Source organism: Podospora pseudoanserina, chromosome 1 (genome assembly GCF_035222485.1).
Source record: "Podospora pseudoanserina strain CBS 124.78 chromosome 1, whole genome shotgun sequence".
NCBI lineage: Eukaryota > Fungi > Ascomycota > Sordariomycetes > Sordariales > Podosporaceae > Podospora > Podospora pseudoanserina.
This window is the reverse complement of record NC_085920.1, coordinates 4,794,209-4,813,720: the sequence shown is the minus strand read 5'-3', so window position 1 is coordinate 4,813,720 and position 19,512 is coordinate 4,794,209. Positions and strand designations below refer to the sequence as shown.

Sequence of the window (19,512 nt, the reverse complement as noted above, 5' to 3'; positions counted from 1 at the left end):
ATGGCTCTTTGCCGCATATATGGCCCTGCTGTCGTGGTAAGCGATGGAACTCTGCATAGTATTCAACCAGGAAAATGGAAGAAATACCTCTGCCGTATTTAGCTGGTGATTGGCCCATAGAGATGAGAATGATGTAAGCTAGGGAGGTGTGGTCCTGGTTCAGGTACAGTTCCATGGCTTGCTTTGCGGTGCCTTGCGTGCGAGCCATTTTAGCAGCATCGTAGCTTTCGGTCCAGACACCGTCCAGACCTTTTGGGAACCGCACACGAGATGGGGAGCTTTGGTCGCAAGCGGCTGGGCGGTGTTTGGGGTCAATCACGGATCGGTTGTGACACTCCCAGACGACCGGCCCGCAGAGACAGGGCTTTGAACCAGCCAGCAGCCATAACGGAAGGCCAACTCTTTCTCTTGTGTTAGTCCTTGTAGAAGGGGTATCGATGATGTGTTTTGCCGTGCCATGTTTTGTTCTGTGGGATCTGGATCTGCTGGACAGGAGAATGGAAGCAGAAATGGCATCTCATCCCAAGATCGTCCCCGGGGGCTCCCATCCAGTAGTTGGGCAGCTCCACACACCCCTCCCCTGCCATCGGCGGCGTCTCTCGGCGAACCTCAACCCCATTCTGTGGCGGGGCCGGGACAGACCCCCACGCTTCTACTGGAGCTGCTATTAGTTGAGCAGAAATGTCTTTTTGTGCCTCACCTCACCATCAACGAAAACGTACCGAAAGATCAAAATGGTGCCCCGCCAATTACGCGAGAGAGTGAGTGTATTATACAATGTGGGAGAGCAGTCTTGTCCAGATGCTGGCTGTCCTGGGACGAAGATTATGTCTTGAGAGCACTGTTTTCAGCAGTTTGGTTTGCGTTCCGGTCCTATGTCTTTGCTCCATGTCAATGTTAATTGTCATCGACTAGCCGTTCCCAATTACAAGTTAGCCAGCTAGCACGACGGTCCGCATCAAGCTGGGAGGTGTGTGGGCTAGTGAAAATTCTTGAGCGGAGATTTTTATGGGTTGCGCCGGTGCTCTGCAGACCCCGTGATGGCAATGGTACCGGCAGATGCCAGTGGGTATTCACCCTCATTTCCGCTCTCCCACTGCCACACCTCAACCCCACGGCCATCAGGTACCTACCTAGCGCCCACTGCTGGGAATCCAGGTTGTGGATGGAATGCCCGTACCTGAAGTGTCTTACGGAAGATGGGTTCTCTCGTGAATTGCTTCCCGTCCTGCATCACGCACCTCAAGCACCTCATGCCTGGCTACTCACCGCTCTCAAGGTTATTCAATTAATGGGCCAATTTCGATCGAGCACTGGGCTGCATCGTTGCCATCCTCTTTCCCAGCCCGGGCAGGCTGTACCTTTTGTGGGCTCGCTCCTTCCTTACACCGAGGCTGTAAGATGTTCCGAGCTTCAGGACACCACGAGAAGGTACAACCCGCAAGGTACCTTACCTCAATAAACTTTCCTGTGACTCTTAGCCACTCATTCCACGTCTCGAACCTTCGCGTGTCTTTCTCCCGTCCAAAGTGTCAAAATCAGAGTTTTTACAACGGTTCTCTTTTTGTTTCATGATTGGCGATGCGATGCTGCTCCCAGCGAGCTTCCCTTTCGGGCGTCATTGTCGAGGTGGAAGAAAGTTGCTTCCCCCTTGTCGAGTCAGCCACCTTCTCTTCCTCGACACTTCTCCCCACACGGCTTCCCAACCCATCCCACGCTTTTCTCCAGGAAAAGCTTCCCCCGACTTTCCAGACAAGGTACATGGGAATCACGCGTGGATACTTGAAGCGTACCTTGGGCTACGAGTTCACCGCACACGCCCTCCCTGTCTGCGGTGGATTCGACCTGTCATGGTCCTGGGACACCTTTGGCTGTCGAGTGCTCCTGGACCAATGGGGTCTAGTATCTTGTGAGATTCTGGCCCGCCAAGTCCCACTGCGAGTACCTGGGTACGGCGCATGGGCGCAGTACCAGCAGGTCACCCACCCGTTCTCGAGGTTCCATGTTGCCCCCTCGAGGCTAGGATCCATGGGGTTCCCGCGCGTTCCCAGCAGATCGCTCAGTGGGTTCCGCTGAAGCCCCCCAAGCTTGGAAGTACCAGTGGTACCTTTTTTTTGGCTCTGGGGTCCCAGCCTGGCCGCCTGGCCCTGCTGAAGAGGAAACTTTTAGGTCATCACTTCCAGGTATGACCTGCTACAAGATTCAGCTATATAAATGGCCGGCCGGCCGCCATCGGCTGACTCCCTTTTTGCCTGCTATCCCAACCACACCTTGTTGTGTTTGAATGTCCCTTTCCCCAAGCTCCTCTTCGTGATCGTTTCCTCTCTCAATGGGCCGTAGTATTCTGCAGTCTGTTGTGATTTCTTTGTCGTCGTCATCCAATTGTCACGTTAGGTAGCGCGTGCCCACTTCCGGTCATTCATCACCACCACCGCCCACTTACAAACGTCATCGCCGGTTTTAACTCTCGCCGTCAAGCCGGACCCACGCTTTCTTCAAAGACGGAGGATACCACCACCATCTTCGAGACCACCACCAGTACCAGAACCCAACATGCTTTCGTACGACTCAGCCATCTCCTTGAAGGGACAAACCCCGGGGTCACCAGCTATTTCCAACGGCCACCAAAACATCCCCCCATCACCAAGCACCATGAGACTCCCAACATCATCTTTGTCGAATGGTGTGCGTACCAACGGCAATGTCTCTTCGTCACTATCCAAAAATGAGCAGCGCCACATCTGGCTCGTTACTGGCCCCGCCGGCTGTGGAAAGAGCACTGTTGCCAAGTACCTGGCCACTGTTCTTCATATGCCATATATCGAGGGTGATGAGGTATGTTCTTTGTCCCAAGTCCCAAGTCCCATGACCCATAGCATCGGGCTAATCATGATTACTAGTTCCACCCACAAGCCAACATCGACAAGATGAGCGCTGGCATTCCCTTGACGGATGCTGATCGGTGGGACTGGTTGACGGCTCTCCGGGAGGCTTCCCTCAAGGAGCTGGAACGTGGAAACAGAGGCGTGGTGTTGACTTGCTCTGCTTTGAAGCGCAAGTACCGCGATGTCATCCGTGTCGCCCCCTATTTCTCGCCCAACCTCCATCTCCACTTCATCTATTTGGATGCGTCCGAGGAGCTCCTCTTGCAAAGGGTGATGGCTCGCAAGAACCATTACATGGGAGCCAACATGGTCCACAGCCAATTCGAAGTCTTGGAAAGGCCAACCACGGATGAGGTCGATGTTATTAGCATTGACGTCAGTCGCCCAGCCGAAGCTGTCATGGCTGAGGCTCTAGACCGAGTCCTGGACACGATGGAGACCGTCGCGGCAGAAGCCCAGAGAAAGTGACGTGCATGCCGAAATGATGGGTGGGACAAGCAAAGCCGTAGCTGCATGGCGCTAAGAGTCACCGCCCGGGGGGTGGATGGGAAAGGGTTGGGTTTTGTCAGTCAGCCCCACCGTCACATTGGGAAAGGAGTTTTGTCTTGAACGACAATCGTCTTTCTCTGACACATGAATTGTGGTGGCGAAACAGATTGCTTTTTTTTTGTCGATTTTTATCTTGCGGCGCAATCGTTCTTGGGAAGCCGGAGCAACAGAAGGGGGTACTTGGGAAGATGGACCAGCACTGACTTGTTTGGATCAATCCATTACTTTGCATTTGACGAAGCATGGCTGAGTCCATGTCTTTAGTCGTGGGCGTTTAAAAAATCTCTGGGAATTTAACATACATAGTATAGGTAATTTGGTTGATGGGTGGAAGGATGGCGACGGGGTTTGGTAAGGTATTGGACCTACCTGAGGTTACTCTTTTAGCAAGCGAACATGAATTTGATGTTCTTTGGTGCTACCCAGCATACACAAGATGATTGAGGAAACAAATGAGAAACTGTGTTCTTTCTTATGAGTGATTGGTCTGGTATCCCCGCCCTTCTCTCCGTCGATCTCCGAATGGTGCCAGGCCCCGCCCTGTCGGGTTCCTCTGCAGCATCTGCTCGCCTATCTAGCATGGAGTTGACAACGCAAACCAAGTCGACGCAGGAACAGGAACGCCTTTACCAAGTTGCTGGGAAGGAGGGGGTGAGTTGAGACAAAGTAAACATTCCCCCTGAGCTCTAGCCATGCCTAGGCAACGGTTGCTATGTCCGCAGCCCCCTACTTCCGTTGTATTCAATAGCAGTATGTTGGGCCGAGGGAGGATATCACTTGATACTACTGCCGTTGCTGACCTCACTTACAATATTGCCGCAACCACTCGACATGCATTCCCGAGATGACCGAACGACATCCCCAGACAAGGCAGCAACACCAACTTGCTGTCCCGTTCTTCAACCTGCACATCAAGGTACACCTGCCGAATGTTTCCCGGCGTGACCATCCCGCATTTGTTGTGTGCTGTGTATGGCGTACCGCCCGGCAGACACAACCTCACTCAGTGTATGGTAATCTCCATACAAAGACGCTCCGAAGTAAAGATTACGAGTCACATCTCACAACACGCACCTACTCAATAACTATTACTTTCCGGTCTTACTCTACCAGCTTGGCGCGCACCCAACAACGCCCAAATAATGCAAACCAAGCACTTGGCAAAATCCCAGAAACGGGTCGCTGGATGAGGCTGGTCACGAGAAACGGCCGATTCACCCGCAGACCATCACCGACCGCCTCGCTTTTTTCGACGAGATCCTTCTGCCCAGAAGAAAACGGCTTGGCGGTCGAAGGGATGGTCAACAAGAATGAAAAACAATATCAAGTTATGCATAGAGGAGGGTGGGGGGGGTGGCCAACCAAACCAAACGCCGTTCCACGGAGTTATATCGGTCTCGTGGCGAACAACCAGGAAAAAAAGCCTTCGTTTTGGGGTAAAGCACGCAATACGACGAATGAAAGGGGGAAACCAGAAGCCTTATTAAGGTGTTTGTTTTTGGAAAGCGATACAAGGTCGTATAGCATCTGTACTTGGAGGTACCTACCCCAACTTTCGCACCGCAGGTTCTTCTTACTGCGCTGAAACGGAGTTTGTTCATCGTTACTATACAGATTATGGCTTTGCCCCCAATCCCGCGATGACCACCACAAGACTAGAACCTCTGGTCTACGCAACTGCCCGCAGCTTGGCCTAGCTGTGCCAATGCGGTGCTCAGCTGCGAAACGGCACGAAACATATCGGCCTGGTGCAGTCGACCTACTGACAACCAAATAGGTAGATAGGTAGGCCAATGCCTTCTTCACCAACCAGATCAACCAAGCAATATCTGATCATGCCGCATAATTCCAAGCACCCTTCTGTCAAAACTTCTATAGCACACCTACTCTGGCAGCATGAGCCCAAAGCACAGAAGCCCGCTTTTCCAATATGTCTCCCAGATTGGAACCCAGTCTCAACTCGGCCCGTTCTATCAAATGCATGGATCGTTGGATAGAACAACCGATAGAAGAACTTGCTCAACTACCACTACCACCATCATCATCATCAAAGGGGTATCGATAGCGATAGCTAGGTGCTCAACTTCCTCTCTGTATATGCCGTCCCGTCGTGGGGTTATCACACCGGTATGGCAACACACACACACACACACACACACACCCCTTCTCATACACCCAAAGACCAATAGGTAAACCCGGATAGCCCATGCACACACCTACCTAGGTACATTCTTCATCTAATGCCCGTTCATGCATCCCTCCAGGTTTGAAAAGTCAGTGAGAGAGAGAGACAATGGAAGCGAACAAACCAAGTCACGATCCGACACACACTACATAAGACAGGTAAGGTAAGTAGGCTGACGGTCATGTATTTAATGCAATAAAACCGATATCCTACCTACCCCCGCCTCGCCGTGTAATCGCGGGATCGGGAGACGGGATCACTTTTCTTTTTTTCTTCTTTTCTTCGGCTGTTCCCTCAGGCATCCCACCAACGTTGCTCTCCATACTCACAAGATAAAAATATATGTACTTTTTGTATGTATTTTCGAAACCTCTTATCTAAAAATGCCTTGTAACACTCTAGTCGTCTCCCCCCTCCACTCAACCTCTCCACCACCCAAAAAGAGTCACCGACTTTGACGAAGCACGGCAATTGCTTGCCTTGCCTTTCCTTGACTGTCCCAATCAAACTCGGTAGTCAATAAAACCTGCCCAAAATCCCCCTGTGCGGGTAAGACGGCCGGCTCAACCGGGACGCAACTCCGACAAAGACACACCGAGTTATGACATAACCAACCACCTCCCCCCCCCCTCCCTCCCCCAAATAACTTCCAACTTTTCTTGAAACTTCTAGTACTGTACCATCCCTCTTCGCTTGCTGCCCAAAAACAACCCCCCAACTTATGTAACTCTACCTCAAATGCATAACCATCACATCCGGCCCCTCCACAATCCCCCTCACCACCTCGGCCGCCCTCGCCATCGTCGCCCCGTCCACAACCCTATGATCCGCGCTCCAGCTAAAGTTGCAAATCTCCTTCTTGACCACCCGGTCATTCTCCCCAAAAGCAGGCACGGTCCTCATCCTCCCAATCCCCAGAATTGCCACCTCCTTCTCCACCACCACCGGACTGAGGTACGTGCCCCCAATGTTCCCGATGTTGCTCACCGTGATCGTTCCCCCGGACATATCCCCCACGCTCAGCTTCCCCTCCGTAGCCAGACTTTGAAGTCTCGTGAGTTCCGCTGCGATCTGGAGGATGTTGAGTGATCCGACGTTTTTGATGACGGGGACGAGTAGCCCGTGGGGGGTGTCCATTGCAATCCCGATGTTGTGCTGACTCCGGAGCACGAGGGAGGGTTTGGATGTGGCAGGGTCGATGTCGACGCGGGAGTTGAGGATGGGGTATTTGTATAGGGCCATGGAGACTGCCTTGATGATGAAGGGGAGGTAGGATAGTTTTGCTACCGGGTGGGTGGCTGAGTCTAGAGACAGGGGTTGTTTGGCGAGGACTTTGTTGAGGCGGGAGCGGAGCTCGACCAGAGAGGTGAAGTCGACCTCGTCGGCGTAGAGGAAGTGGGGGATGGAGAGGGAGCGGGTCATGGTTTTGAACATCATTTCTTGGGTTCGGGTGAGGAGCATGGGAGTTTCTTGTTGTTGTTGACTGGTGGGTGTGGTGGAGGGGGAGGGAGTAAAGGGGCTTGGGGTGGGAGCTGGGGGTGCGTTCTTTTGCTCGACGAACTTGTAGACGTCTTCTTTTAGGATGCGGCCTTCTTTGCCCGTGCTTTGGACTTGGAGAAGGTCGACGTTGAGTTCTTTGGCGAGGTATCTGACTGCTGGAGTTGCCAGAATCACCTTCTCGCCTGGTTGAGGCTTAGGTGAGGTATGCTCGTAGACCCCATTGCTCCACGGTGCAGGCTTATGCTCTGATGGTGGTGCTGGTGGAGGTTGCTTTGGTAACTGAGCCGCCACCTGGTTCTCGATCTTTGTAGTTGGCTCTGTTGGGGTCACAGGCTCAGCAGGAGCGAGAGCCTGCAAGTCTGCCTCTTTGGCATCACCTTGAATGTCGATATCGACAAACGGCTTGCCCACCTTGGCCATCTCGCCCGCTTCATAGTGCAACTTCTTAACCACACCGGCGAAGCGGCTGGTGATTTCTACCGAAGCCTTATCACTTTGAACCTCACATAGTGGAGAGAACTCCTCGACGCGCGCCCCGGGTTCGACGAACCATTGGATGATTTCGCACTCGACAATGCCTGTAATTGTGCCACCACCAGTTAGTTGAGATGAACTTCGTTCTCGAGAGTCAAAGTGACAGAAACACGCACCCTCTCCAATATCAGCGAGCAACACAGGCTTCACAGCGTAGAGATTCCTGCTTGCATGGAAGAGCCTTGCGGGAGGCGCAAACGGTGGGGATAGCGGAGTCCAGAGGGTTGGTCCTCGCGCGCGGTGTTGTTGACTTAAAGACGATAGTCGCCGGCTGGAGAGCCGCCAATGCTGGCGCACCACGCGGGAGCTCTGGTTCAAAAACATCTCAAACGGGAAATGACAGAAGATGCAACCGCTCAAAGACAGCAGTGACTTCTCAGATTCAAAAGTTCAGTCGAATTGACCTGTCCCTCCTTCCTGCACCAAAGGGATAACGACAACCCGCATAGCGGTCTCACCTATGGCTTGCGCCGGCTTATACACTGTAGATATGACGTTGGACCGAGGGGTTCACTGAGCCCCCGCGAATAACCGAGCGCTTGGCACCCTAACCGCCCCCAAAACCCCAGATTTCAAGGGCCGCTCACTGGGGCTCGAGCGCTGATCTGAGTTGACAGCGGCAGTGGAAGTGGGGGCCGGCGCCGAGAATTGTCGCGTGGAAATTTCTTGGGAACGGGGCATCTGAGCTTCAAACCTCTCCCACGGATTGGATATCTCAGACACACATGACCACCACCGCTGCCATGTTAGCCGCTAGGACAGGACTCCGAACAGGCGCAAGGGTATCAACCTGCCTTGTTTGTCAATGGCGCACCTTTAGCACCACTGGCTACCAGCGGCTTCCCACAGACCACACACCCGGCGCCGCCGCTCCGGACGGGAAACCGAAACCGAGACAGACCTTCGCCCCGGCCCCGGTAGCCGCCACGGAGCCGGCTCCGGACAGCCCCTTAGCCCACGCCCCTCGGTCCTACGGCAAGAAAGTAAAAGACTTCACACCTACCCCTCTGTCAAGACCAATTGGCATGAACACGCCCCCCGCCGCGGGACAAAACACCGGCATCGACCACCGAACCTTCAAACAGCGCCGTGATGACTTCGTAGACTACGAAAGACATCTCGCCAAGCGGGAGTACCTGTTTGTCCCCTATTCACTTCCCTCTTCCCTGTCCCCCCTTTCCACTAACCCCCTACTTTTCCTCTCTGTAGCAAAAACAAAGTCTCTCGTCCCTACTTCCGCGACTGGGTCAACCTCTCCTTCCACAAAGGCAAAACCTTCCTCGCGCCCCCCCGCCTCTTCAAAGCCGACCTCTCCCTCTACTTCCCCAACCTCTTCGGCCGCACCCTGGCCTCCCGCCAAAAAGCAGACACCACCCCCCTCCTCGCCGGCCACGCCTCCGTTGTCACCGTCTTCAGCGGCATGTGGGCCGAGAACCAGATCAAGACCTTTGTCTCCCCCGAGCAAAACCCTGCCCTGCACCAGGTCCTCAAAGAGAGCGGCGGCAGGGCGCAGCTGGTGCAGATCAACGTCGAGGAGGACTGGATGAAGATGATGTTGATCAAGCTGTTTTCCTGGTCGTTGAGGAACAAGGTGGGCAAGGAGAATTGGCACAGGTATTTCCTTGTGAGGAAGGGGATCACGGATGAGATCAGGGAGAGCGTGGGGCTGTTGAACAGCAAGGTTGGGTATACTTATCTGATGGATCATCGGTGCAGGATACGATGGGCGGGGAGTGGTAGTGCGGAGGGGGATGAGAGGGAGGGGTTGGTGAAGGGGGTGAGGAGGTTGCTGGAGGAGATCAAGGCTGAGGGTGTGACTGGGGGTGTAGCTGAGGGGCATGTTCTGAAGCCTCTGGCGGCTGGCAAGCCTACTACTGGAGACAAGAAATAGGCGTGTAAGATACCCGGGGATTGAGAGGGAGTGTATAGAGTTGGACATGGTGGGATATTGAAAGTGAACATGATAGACGATATAATGTACATCAACGACAGAAAGTTATGCTCACGGCTCCCCAACGAAAAATAGACATCTCTCTTCCATTTGTGGCATGAGGATTATTAAATACACCCTTGCTGTACCGCACTGATAATGCACATACGATAAGTTCGCCGTCCGCTTTAACAGCTACCCAAGATAAAACACCCATGCTCCCTTTGTCGAAGTGAAATGCCCATATATCCCGCGCCATGCCCTCTTTCCATCTTGTCGCCCAAACTATCCGGACAAATTATACAGTCTCCACCCCTCACTTCCATGGTATTTTGAAACCACCTCCCATCTTCCTCTTCCCAACCCCCCCTTTAAACAAATTCACATCATGAACCAAAACACCAAAAAGCAAAAAGCGATAAACCCCCCCATGATAATCCCATCCATCTTCTTCTTGGTCGAAATCCTCCCAATCAACGTATTAATCCCCGGCACCTGGCTCGCCGCATGCGTGATCCGCCGATTAATACTCGCCAGCGTCTCCCTCTGCGCCAAAAAGCTGTCCTGCACTGCGTACGCCTGGCTGAGCACACCATCCGCCACACCAATCGAGTTGTCTATCCTCCCTCGCTCGTCAAGCATGTAGTCTGCTTCCGCCGCGGCAGGGTTCGCGGCACGATAGGCAGAAATATCTTCCCGGACTGAACCCAGCAGGTTTGCGCGATCGCGGGCTCGTTGGAGGGTTGACCGGAGGCGGGAGAGGTCACGGCGGTGGTCGGCGAACTTGTCGCGGAGAAGGGAGAGGTTGTTTTGTTTTAGGGAGGAGGATGATAGTGTTGGTTCTGAGTCGAGGAGGCGGGTGAGTTGGAAGATGACGTTGTCGCGCTTGACGAGAAAGGTCAGTGGTGGTGGTCTCATCACTCAGGGGTAAAATGGCGAGGGTATACACACCTTCTCAAGCAGCTCCTGGAGTTTCGCCTCGGTACTCCTCTCTTCTTCTGTCGGCTTTGGTGGGATGTTGGATTGTGACGAAAATTGGGAGTATGTGTGGAGGTATGTTTCTGTCTGCAAACAGAAAAGGCAGGTTATTAACCATCACCACTCGTCATCCGCTGCTGTCGCATGCCGCCTCTCTTACCTGTGTTTCCAGCGCCCTGGCTTGTTGCCGTAATTGGGTCCAGCCCTGGCCTGCTGTTGTCGCCATGGTTTCTCGATACAGTCGACACAGACAGATAGAACCGGTGACAGGTTGTTGAAATATTGGTCACGGGGTCGAAAGTGGTTTGCGCAAGTTCAACAGCTCTGCTAGAACCTCTTTGGAAGGCCAGGTCGAGGTATGCGTAGTGTAGGTACCTTAATGGGGCGTGGCTTCGGTTGCATTTCAAGTGCTGGTCGGCTGATGTCACTCCTCAACCCTAACCCGGATCCTCCTAGATTCAACATCGAGTCATCAAGGTGCACTTATACAGTCAAAGGTCCTCCGCAAACAACGACTGCCAATCTTGATATTGCCGAGAAACAAGTGAATAAGGAGGTTGTTCACAAAAACGCAGACCGTGGAGAGAAACATTAATGTGATAGGTATGAGGAACGGATTGTCTGAGAGCACTCTGCCAAATGCACAACTAACATACAACACGCAGATAACTTTCATGTGACGCCACAAATGCTAGTCTTCTGCCTCGTGGGGTATTTGTTTTGTTTGTCTGTCGTTCGTCATCGGGTTGGCTGGGCTGGTATCTGCCATTCCCAGTGCAAATATCACTAGTTTCCATGTACAGATCACCGTGGACATCCCGTGTGTTCTAAAACCCAGTTGTTGTTCAGGGCTCCGATCCTTTTTGCAAAGCCCAGTGGTTTTGTGTTCTTGATGACTGTAAACCCTTCATTACAGACGCCGTATGGACCGAGAACTGCCAAACGTCCAAATGCAATTGGTTAAGCCATCCCGAAACCCGCGCCGTCAAGACCTCCCATCAAAACCCACTTGGCTCCCTCTACCACTTCATCTCATGGGGCTTGTCGCCCTTGCGAAGGCTGAAAGAGGAGGCGAGGTAGCTGGCAAGAAGGTCGACCTTCTTGATGTTGGCGATCAAGGCCTTGTCGATGGCCTTCTGGTCAGCCGCCCGACTGCTGGTAACCTCCTTCTTCTGTAGTTTCACGTATGTCAGCTCCAACACTCTCACACACGTCCGGTATCTCGGAAATTCGTACCTGGGGCTTCTCTCCCTGCTTGAAGAAAGCCTCCTCGCCAGCCTTCTGCTGAGCCTTGTCGGCGGTGAAGTACTTGGGCTTGGCAACCTCCTCAATCTTGGCCTCATCGAGACCGGTAAGGTCAACCTTGTATGATGTGGCGATGACATATCTGGAGTTGACGCGGCGAAGGGGAACACCGTTAATCTTGAAGGGGCCGGTAACGAGCAGAACACCCTGGTCGAGGGTCTTGAGCAGGACGACGCGCTTGCCACGGAAGCGACCAGCGAGGAGGATCAGGACGGTACCGGGGACAAGAGTCTGGCGGGGAGTCCAGGGGCGGATGGTCTTGCGGACCTGATTATAGAAGCCATGTTAGAATCACGATGCCATATCCAAAACATTTGTTTCTCCCAAGACAGCCGTTCCCAGTGTTTTCCCAGTGCTGTGCCTCGTTTCCGTGCGATATATGACCCATTTCGACGTAGATGCGCCACTTGACGATATCCCGATCTTGTCTGTCTCCATTTTCGCGGTGTCGTAAATTTCGTTCGGGCCATGAAGGTAGATTTGCCGTGCCTCCCCCCGCCAACATGTCGAATTGGCTTCCCACACGCCACAATCGCAATCGAGAACAGTCTCCGGGCCGATCCATCGCTCGCAACATGAATGCATCGAGATATCAACGTACCTGACGCGGCTTGGCCTCATCCTCAGCAGGGTACCATTTCTGGGCCTTCTCAGCCGGCGCAGGCACCGACCGAGTGGACTTGCCAAAGGTCTTCGTCGTGGGAGCCGACATTTTGGACTTGGGCTGTGTGGTGAGGTTAGTAGGTTTTCGTGGTCGGTCGTCAACTTGACTGCTGCTGGAGATTTTGAAATGGGCGATTGGCAACCTGATTGTGCGCAAGTTCGAAAAGCACCAAACCCCAAGCTAGCCGCTTTCGGATTTTCGGGTGGGTCTGCGCCTCAGGCAGAACAGTGCGCACAGACCAGCTGCCGGCGTAGGGTTTTCCGCCCTGTTTGGCGATTTTGGCATCCACACCCACTCAAGATTTTGCTGGACTGAGTGTTTGGTACCTACGAAAGCCTTTGCTCCCTGGATACTAAGACTCGCTGCAGTCAACGGAACCGTCGCCCATCGCCCTTTCGACTCGACGACAAAATCCCACACGATGGTAAGAGAGATACGGTCCCTTGCTGTCGTTATGCTGACCTATCAATCTTTTCGATTGATGAGCCCTCCTTGACTTGTTCGATTGGGGGCAGGTCGCATCGTCACCACGAAAAAAAGCTGAGCGACCGGTTTGGCTAACATCACCGTGCGACAGTCTTCCGGCAAGGTCAAGGCTGGCCAATTATGGTCTAAGAACAAGGACGAGCTCACCAAGCAGCTCGGTGAGCTCAAGACGGAGTTGGGCCAGCTTCGCATCCAGAAGATCGTTTCTTCCGGCACCAAGCTTACCAAGATGTACGTTACCGACGACTTCCGAGCCACCACGAACCCCCGAAACGAAATACCGAGAGAGTTGGAAAGGACGAATGAGGACAAGATGGGCTGACATGTGTGATGGATGAATAGCCACGATCTCCGCAAGTCGATTGCCCGCGTTCTGACCATCATTAACGCCAAGCAACGCGCTCAGCTCCGCCTCTTCTATAAGAACAAGAAGTACCTCCCCCTCGACCTCCGCGCCAAGCAGACTCGTGCCATCCGCCGCCGTCTTTCTCCCGAGGACGCCTCCAGAACTCTTGAGAAGACCAAGAAGCGCCAGACTCACTTCCCCCAGCGGAAGTTCGCCGTCAAGGTATGAAGGAACCGTGGGATATGTCAGTAATCTATGAGGAGCTGAGTGCTGACAGGGTTTGCAGGCTTAAATTGGCGTTTCGAGGATAATGGGACGGTTGTACTAGGGCACCAGCGGCGCGGTTAAAAAAAGGTCTTTCACTCAGCACACTGCATCATCCCAGGGTTATCTGCTTTTAGGGTTTTGGGGTGTTTACGAGGTCAATGATTTTTCGATGCGGCTAGGTAGCTTTACTGCTACCGAATCAAAGCTCTGCACTAAACACCCACATTGGAGGTCTCTCGGAGGTGATTCCACATGGAATGCTAGTTGCGCCTGTCGATGCTTGCGCATCTATGGCGGCGTCTTGGTAGGGACCGATTGATTCGGCCGGGGCTAAGGAAACTGTCCAGGGAAGCCCATAGACGTTGCCAGATATATGATACCCGCTGTCTGGACGCCCACCACTGTTTGTCTTATCGTGCTCTTGTGCCCTTGTCCGTTGTGAGCGTGACATGCCTCTAATTCGGTTTCCTACGTCGACCTGGGGTCAGGCAACGGCCATAACGGGCTGTTCAAGTGCATACTAGCCCATGCCGACGTTGACGGTGTGCTTTCTCCAAATTACCCCCCATTATCAATGAATATGATATCCATGGCAGCTGCTGGCAGGGAAATTCAATGTTGATGCCAAGTGTTGCTGAGACCAAATGCGGCATCACTTTCTCTGACCGCCCTGGCAGAATATGGCAGAACGGCGGGAACGGTGGGGCTTGTGTACCCCTGGCTCGGTCCAATAACGAGTGCCAAGACTGGCCCTGGACCATGATGCAGCAAAGCTCCAAACTGTCCTCTCCAACTCGACAGCGATGCTCTGGGTAATTTGAACCTGTTGCAGCCTCTCCTCAACTCCCACCGACGAGAGGAAGCACAACGCCAACTGCAGGCCACCATGTCGGCCGAAACACTTGAAATGCTAGCCGATGTGGGCAAGGGGAAAAGTACTCGCAGCGTGCTGCGGGTCATTATCCTCGCCCTCATCGCCGGCGCCTCAATCGCAAGCCGCCTGTTTTCCGTCATTCGTAGGTGTTCCCTGGGCATGGAGGAAGCTATCATGGCTGGACAGCAAGCTCGCGGCTGCTTCACTGGGGCTGTTTCTGTGCTTCTCTGGGTCCTGTGTATCCCATAGTTCGTCAATTGCATTGCTAACATGCTGCTTGTTTCCTAGGTTTCGAAAGTATTATCCACGAATGTCAGTCTCCCATATGCGTTGCGCTGCGGCCCCCTCGCGTCCTCTGCCCAATATATCAAGATATACTAACACCCTTCCAGTCGACCCTTGGTTCAACTTCCGCGCCACAAAATATCTCGTCGCAAATGGCTTCTACAACTTCTGGGACTGGTTCGATGACCGAACATGGCATCCCCTGGGCCGTGTCACGGGTGGTACCCTCTACCCTGGCCTCATGGTAACCAGCGGTGCTATCTGGCACGCCCTCCGCGCCTTCACGATTCCCGTCGATATTCGCAACGTCTGCGTTCTTCTCGCGCCCGCTTTCTCCGGCCTTACGGCTATTGCCGCCTATCTCCTCACCAATGAAATGACAACATACAACTCGGCCGGCCTCCTGGCTGCTCTGTTTATGGGCATCGCCCCCGGCTACATCTCTCGATCAGTTGCTGGCAGCTACGACAACGAAGCCATTGCGATTTTCCTGCTCGTCTTCACCTTCTATCTCTGGATCAAGGCCTTGAAGCAGGGTTCCATGCTGTGGGGTGCTTTCTGCGCCCTGTTTTACGGTTACATGGTCGCCTCCTGGGGTGGTTATGCCTTCATTACCTGCCTTCTTCCCCTTCACGCCTTCGTCCTTATCCTCATGGGCCGCTACAGCACCAGGCTATACGTTTCGTACACTACCTGGTATGCCCTGGGCACACTGGCCAGCATGCAGATTCCCTTTGTTGGTTTCTTGCCTGTCAAGACCAGCGAGCACATGCCTGCCCTTGGTATTTTCGGCTTCCTCCAGCTCCTCGCTTTTTTGGACTATGTCCGGTCAGCCATTCCCAGCCGTCAGTTCCAGACATTCCTCTGGATCTTTGCTGGCGGTATCTTCGTTCTGTCTCTTGCGGCTCTGGTGATTGCCACCAGCGCCGGTATTATCGCCCCGTGGAGCGGACGTTTCTACTCACTTTGGGATACCGGATATGCTAAGATCCACATTCCCATCATTGCCTCCGTCTCTGAGCATCAGCCCACCGCCTGGCCAGCTTTCTTCTTTGACCTCAACCTGCTTATTTTCGTCTTCCCTGTTGGTGTCTACCTCTGTTTCCAGGAGCTTGCTGATGAGCATGTGTTCATCATTGTGTACGCTGTTTTTGGCAGCTACTTCGCTGGTGTCATGGTCCGCCTGATGCTTACATTGACCCCTGTGGTCTGTGTTGCTGGTGCCATCGCCATCTCGACCATCCTCAACAACTACCTTGTCGCAAAGACTCCTACCGAGGACCAGCAAGCCGCCGAGGCCGCTGAGAAGAAGGGCTCGAAGTCTGGTCTTAAGTCCACTAACAAGCCCGTTGTTGGCATTTATGGCCTGTGGTCCAAGATCTTGATGGTGGGCGCTATGGCCATCTACCTCCTCATTTTCGTCATGCACTGCACCTGGGTCACGTCCAACGCATACTCCTCTCCCTCCGTTGTCCTGGCAAGCAGGATGCCTGATGGAAGCCAGCACATTATTGACGATTACCGTGAGGCCTACCAGTGGCTTCGCCAAAACACAAAGGAGGACGCCAAGATTATGTCGTGGTGGGATTATGGTTACCAAATTGGTGGCATGGCTGACCGCCCAACTCTTGTCGACAACAACACGTGGAACAACACACACATTGCCACTGTCGGTAAAGCCATGAGCTCGCGCGAGGAGGTCAGCTACCCCATCATGCGCCAGCACGAGGTCGACTATGTTCTCGTGGTCTTTGGCGGTCTTCTGGGCTATTCTGGTGACGATATCAACAAGTTTTTGTGGATGGTTCGTATCGCTGAGGGTATCTGGCCTGATGAGGTCAGCGAGCGCTCCTTCTTCACCCCAAGAGGCGAGTATCGTGTTGACGGCGAGGCTACCGAGACCATGAAGAACAGCTTGATGTAAGCTTCAGTCATCTTTTTCATGTCACAATACAACTTGTTAACAGTCTCATAGGTACAAGATGTCCTACTACAACTTCAACAACCTGTTCCCTCCAGGACAGGCTGTCGATCGCATGCGCCAAGCCCGTCTGCCCGAGGTTGGTCCTTCCCTCAGCACCCTGGAGGAGGCCTTTACCAGCGAGAACTGGATCATCAGAATCTACAAGGTCAAGGACCTTGACAACGTTGGCCGTGACCATATCTCGGCGACAGCGTTCGAGAAGGGGCTCAAGAAGAAGAAGGCCACCAAGAAGAGGGGGTCTCGGGTCTTGCGTGTGGATTAAGGGAATAACAGCTTTCCTCAAGGAGTATGTTAGATTTTTTGGTAATTTCTTTTCCTCTATTTACCACAGTGATATATGGGTTGGGAAAAGAAGAATGCCTGATGTGGGCACTGTATACCAAAACGCGTGGGAGTTAAGCAAATGCGTATTCAATGTTCATTTTGGGTGTTCTTGGAAGTTGCTGGTGAAATCTGTACAGTGTTGGGTGGTCTTATCTTGATATTTCACAGTCCCTTGTCAATGAACGGGTGATTTGGGGAGAATGGTCTGGTCGTCGTCCCAGCTTTGCTCTTTCTGCCACACGATTTCGTCAATACTAAAGCAGCTCAGTTGGTTTTTTGCTGCTTTCCCACCTTCACTTTTTCGACCACGACCGCCACGCCTTTCTTCGCCGCGTCACCTAGCCCAGCGTTTGCAAGCCGTTTCCATCGTCGTCGTCGTCGCCCGCGCCCTCGCCAGCGACATGGATTCAAACCTGCAAGTGTATTTTGACTGGCGTTTTCACTCTTTCTTCGACCTCGAATGAGCGACTCCGAGTTGGCCACATTGTTGAAGTCTTCGACAGCATTTCGACCTCTCTATTCCAACAGCAGCGTCATCATTATCAACGACACGGCACCAGATCCTCGATACAATGGTTTTCAACAGAGGCCAGAGCGAGGTTTGGGCCTGAGAATTCTTTGGTCGGCATTTTCGACTTCATACAACACTACCAGGCACTAACCCTCAGTCTTCGATGCCCCTATCTGCTAGCCAGGTGCCAGGCACTGAATCAACATCCCCGTGTTTCTGGAACACATCCCTCGATGCAAAAACTTTATTCAATTTTTGTCCTGATGTTATAGATATATGTAGCTAACTTCCACTTTCTACCTAGCTCATTCAGAGCCCGACTGGAAGCCAACCAGTACACCAGCGCCTCCGCCGCTCTCACTGCCTCTCCGGCCGGGGCACACAGCTGCTTCCTGTGCGGGCAACTCCACGAGGAGTCGTACCAGCGTCTCCACGCTGGTGACGAGTTCGCTAGGAGCAGCTCGTGTGTCTCGTGCCGTGAGAGGTACGAGTTGTGGCGTCAACAGCCAGTATGTTATAAGTCTCCCTATCCTGTTTCCTGTTCTTTTTCTTCACTTCCGAAGAGCCCCTTGGCAAACATACCCCCTACGACACGGTCATTGTTCATCCCAAGAGGAGTGAGCGGTCTTCGTCAAGACATGCCCATACCCCTTCTTCTTCTTTGACAGGCCCCCAAGCTGTCAGTTGGGCAGTCAAGTGACGATTGATCCCATCCCAATCACGGAACTTTCCTCCGAACACTCCTCAACAGCGAACACTCCTCAACAGAAGGTTAATCTCGCTCGAATCTGCCTTCCCAAAACTCTTCCGCGGTCATTCCAACACTCATACGAGAGCACTTTGACGCCCTTGATTTATTTTCAACCAGTGTTTTACGATCCTTAATATGTCATTGGAGTACACTCAAACAGTACTTTGAGCAGTCCTTGTTCACAGGTTACACTTCTCAACACCCCATCCACCATCCCACCACCTTTATAACAACACTTGAACGCGCTTGATCCATCATCTGAACAAGCCATCAAGTGGTGTTCGAATATGCTCAACTCATCATCCGACGAGTGTTGGGTTTATTTAACTTGGCGTTTTAAGACACTTCAAATCTCATCTCAACAATGTTTGGTCTTCTCTTCTTGGCGTTTCTAAACGCTTGAGATGGTATTCAAACGTTGCTTTTTGAGCGTTCTGAGAGGCTGATATATCATCCAAAAAACATCTAGATTTTCTTCACTTGTTATTTGAAGACGCTTGCTTCTCATCTCAACAATTTCCTACTCTCATCTAAGTAATGTTTCACCTCTCGTCCAAACAATCTTCTATGGTTTTGGACCGCTTGATATTCCATCCGGATAGTATTCGGCTTTTGAACTTGGCATTTTTAGACTTGATATATCATTGAAACACCACCACATCCGCGCTCAGTGGCGCTCAACATCTCGTCCAAACACACTTTGTGTTTTTAACTTAGCGTTCTAAAATGCTTCATATCTCATCCAAGCTCTCCTATAGCAGCGCTTAGAGGCGCTCACCATTTCATCCAAACAGTATTTGGATATTTGACTTGGCGGTTTGAGATGCTTGGTATCTTATCTGAATATTGCTACACCTGCGCTTAATGGCGATCGTATTTCATCCAAACACCAAGTTTGTCATCCGAACAAGTCACAGAAACACTCGGGGGCGCTTGACATTTTATCCCAACAATATTGCCATAGCGTTTGGGAGTGTCAAGTTAAGCGTTTGAAAACGCTTACTTTGTCATCCAAACATGAGGTCGGCAGCGTTCAGAAACGCTAAACATTTTGTCTGAGCAATTTTATAAAGTCATGTTATGTTTGTTATGCTAATATGTATGGCTAACATAGGGGGCAGAGGGGAAATTTCCCTACGAATGGTGTCATGGAT

At 52.5% G+C, this 19,512-nt stretch overlaps 9 protein-coding genes across 9 annotated transcripts; 6 read left to right on the top strand and 3 right to left on the bottom strand.

Moving 5' to 3' along the window:
* Positions 1-1,454: 1,454 nt before the first annotated feature.
* Positions 1,455-3,811, top strand: QC764_113380 (uncharacterized protein). The gene is made up of 2 exons (XM_062942591.1): positions 1,455-2,835; positions 2,901-3,811. The coding sequence occupies exons 1-2, from the start codon at positions 2,554-2,556 to the stop codon at positions 3,351-3,353; spliced, it is 735 nt and encodes a 244-aa protein (XP_062805606.1). The 5' UTR covers positions 1,455-2,553; the 3' UTR covers positions 3,354-3,811.
* A 2,121-nt stretch (positions 3,812-5,932) lies between these two features.
* Positions 5,933-6,855, top strand: QC764_0016040 (uncharacterized protein; the record flags this gene model as incomplete). Its single annotated transcript, XM_062939978.1, is given in 4 exon segments — positions 5,933-5,972; positions 6,022-6,248; positions 6,260-6,573; positions 6,793-6,855. 2 exon segments carry the CDS (start codon positions 6,358-6,360, stop codon positions 6,853-6,855), a joined length of 279 nt encoding a protein of 92 aa, XP_062805605.1. The 5' UTR covers positions 5,933-5,972; positions 6,022-6,248; positions 6,260-6,357.
* QC764_0016030 (uncharacterized protein) lies at positions 6,321-8,538 on the bottom strand. Its single transcript, XM_062939977.1, has 2 exons — positions 7,770-8,538; positions 6,321-7,697 (listed from the first exon to the last, which is right to left on the bottom strand). The coding sequence occupies exons 1-2, from the start codon at positions 7,975-7,977 to the stop codon at positions 6,349-6,351; spliced, it is 1,557 nt and encodes a 518-aa protein (XP_062805604.1). The 5' UTR covers positions 7,978-8,538; the 3' UTR covers positions 6,321-6,348.
* On the top strand, positions 8,379-9,681 carry ATP10 (Mitochondrial ATPase complex subunit atp10; the record flags this gene model as incomplete). The annotated part of the gene is made up of 2 exons (XM_062942592.1): positions 8,379-8,791; positions 8,863-9,681. The coding sequence occupies 2 exons, from the start codon at positions 8,379-8,381 to the stop codon at positions 9,542-9,544; spliced, it is 1,095 nt and encodes a 364-aa protein (XP_062805603.1). The 3' UTR covers positions 9,545-9,681.
* Positions 9,682-9,950: 269 nt separating this feature from the next.
* Positions 9,951-10,787, bottom strand: GOS1 (protein transport protein gos1; the record flags this gene model as incomplete). Its single annotated transcript, XM_062942593.1, has 3 exons — positions 9,951-10,468; positions 10,535-10,648; positions 10,722-10,787. 3 exons carry the CDS (start codon positions 10,785-10,787, stop codon positions 9,965-9,967), a joined length of 684 nt encoding a protein of 227 aa, XP_062805602.1. The 3' UTR covers positions 9,951-9,964.
* A 793-nt stretch (positions 10,788-11,580) lies between these two features.
* RPL6 (60S ribosomal protein L6) lies at positions 11,581-12,833 on the bottom strand (the record flags this gene model as incomplete). Its single annotated transcript, XM_062942594.1, has 3 exons — positions 12,468-12,833; positions 11,798-12,133; positions 11,581-11,733 (listed from the first exon to the last, which is right to left on the bottom strand). Exons 1-3 carry the CDS (start codon positions 12,576-12,578, stop codon positions 11,581-11,583), a joined length of 600 nt encoding a protein of 199 aa, XP_062805601.1. The 5' UTR covers positions 12,579-12,833.
* On the top strand, positions 12,372-14,013 carry rpl35 (60S ribosomal protein L35, L29). Its single transcript, XM_062942595.1, has 5 exons — positions 12,372-12,954; positions 13,108-13,247; positions 13,359-13,584; positions 13,649-13,893; positions 13,992-14,013. The coding sequence occupies exons 1-4, from the start codon at positions 12,952-12,954 to the stop codon at positions 13,652-13,654; spliced, it is 375 nt and encodes a 124-aa protein (XP_062805600.1). The 5' UTR covers positions 12,372-12,951; the 3' UTR covers positions 13,655-13,893; positions 13,992-14,013.
* Positions 14,014-14,242: 229 nt separating this feature from the next.
* STT3 (oligosaccharyl transferase stt3 subunit) lies at positions 14,243-17,034 on the top strand (the record flags this gene model as incomplete). The annotated part of the gene is made up of 3 exons (XM_062942596.1): positions 14,243-14,645; positions 14,896-16,708; positions 16,764-17,034. Exons 1-3 carry the CDS (start codon positions 14,516-14,518, stop codon positions 17,032-17,034), a joined length of 2,214 nt encoding a protein of 737 aa, XP_062805599.1. The 5' UTR covers positions 14,243-14,515.
* Positions 17,035-17,274: 240 nt separating this feature from the next.
* On the top strand, positions 17,275-19,013 carry QC764_0015970 (uncharacterized protein; the record flags this gene model as incomplete). Its single annotated transcript, XM_062939975.1, has 3 exons — positions 17,275-17,282; positions 17,921-18,116; positions 18,828-19,013. The coding sequence occupies 3 exons, from the start codon at positions 17,275-17,277 to the stop codon at positions 18,894-18,896; spliced, it is 273 nt and encodes a 90-aa protein (XP_062805598.1). The 3' UTR covers positions 18,897-19,013.
* Between the last annotated feature and the right edge of the window lie 499 nt (positions 19,014-19,512).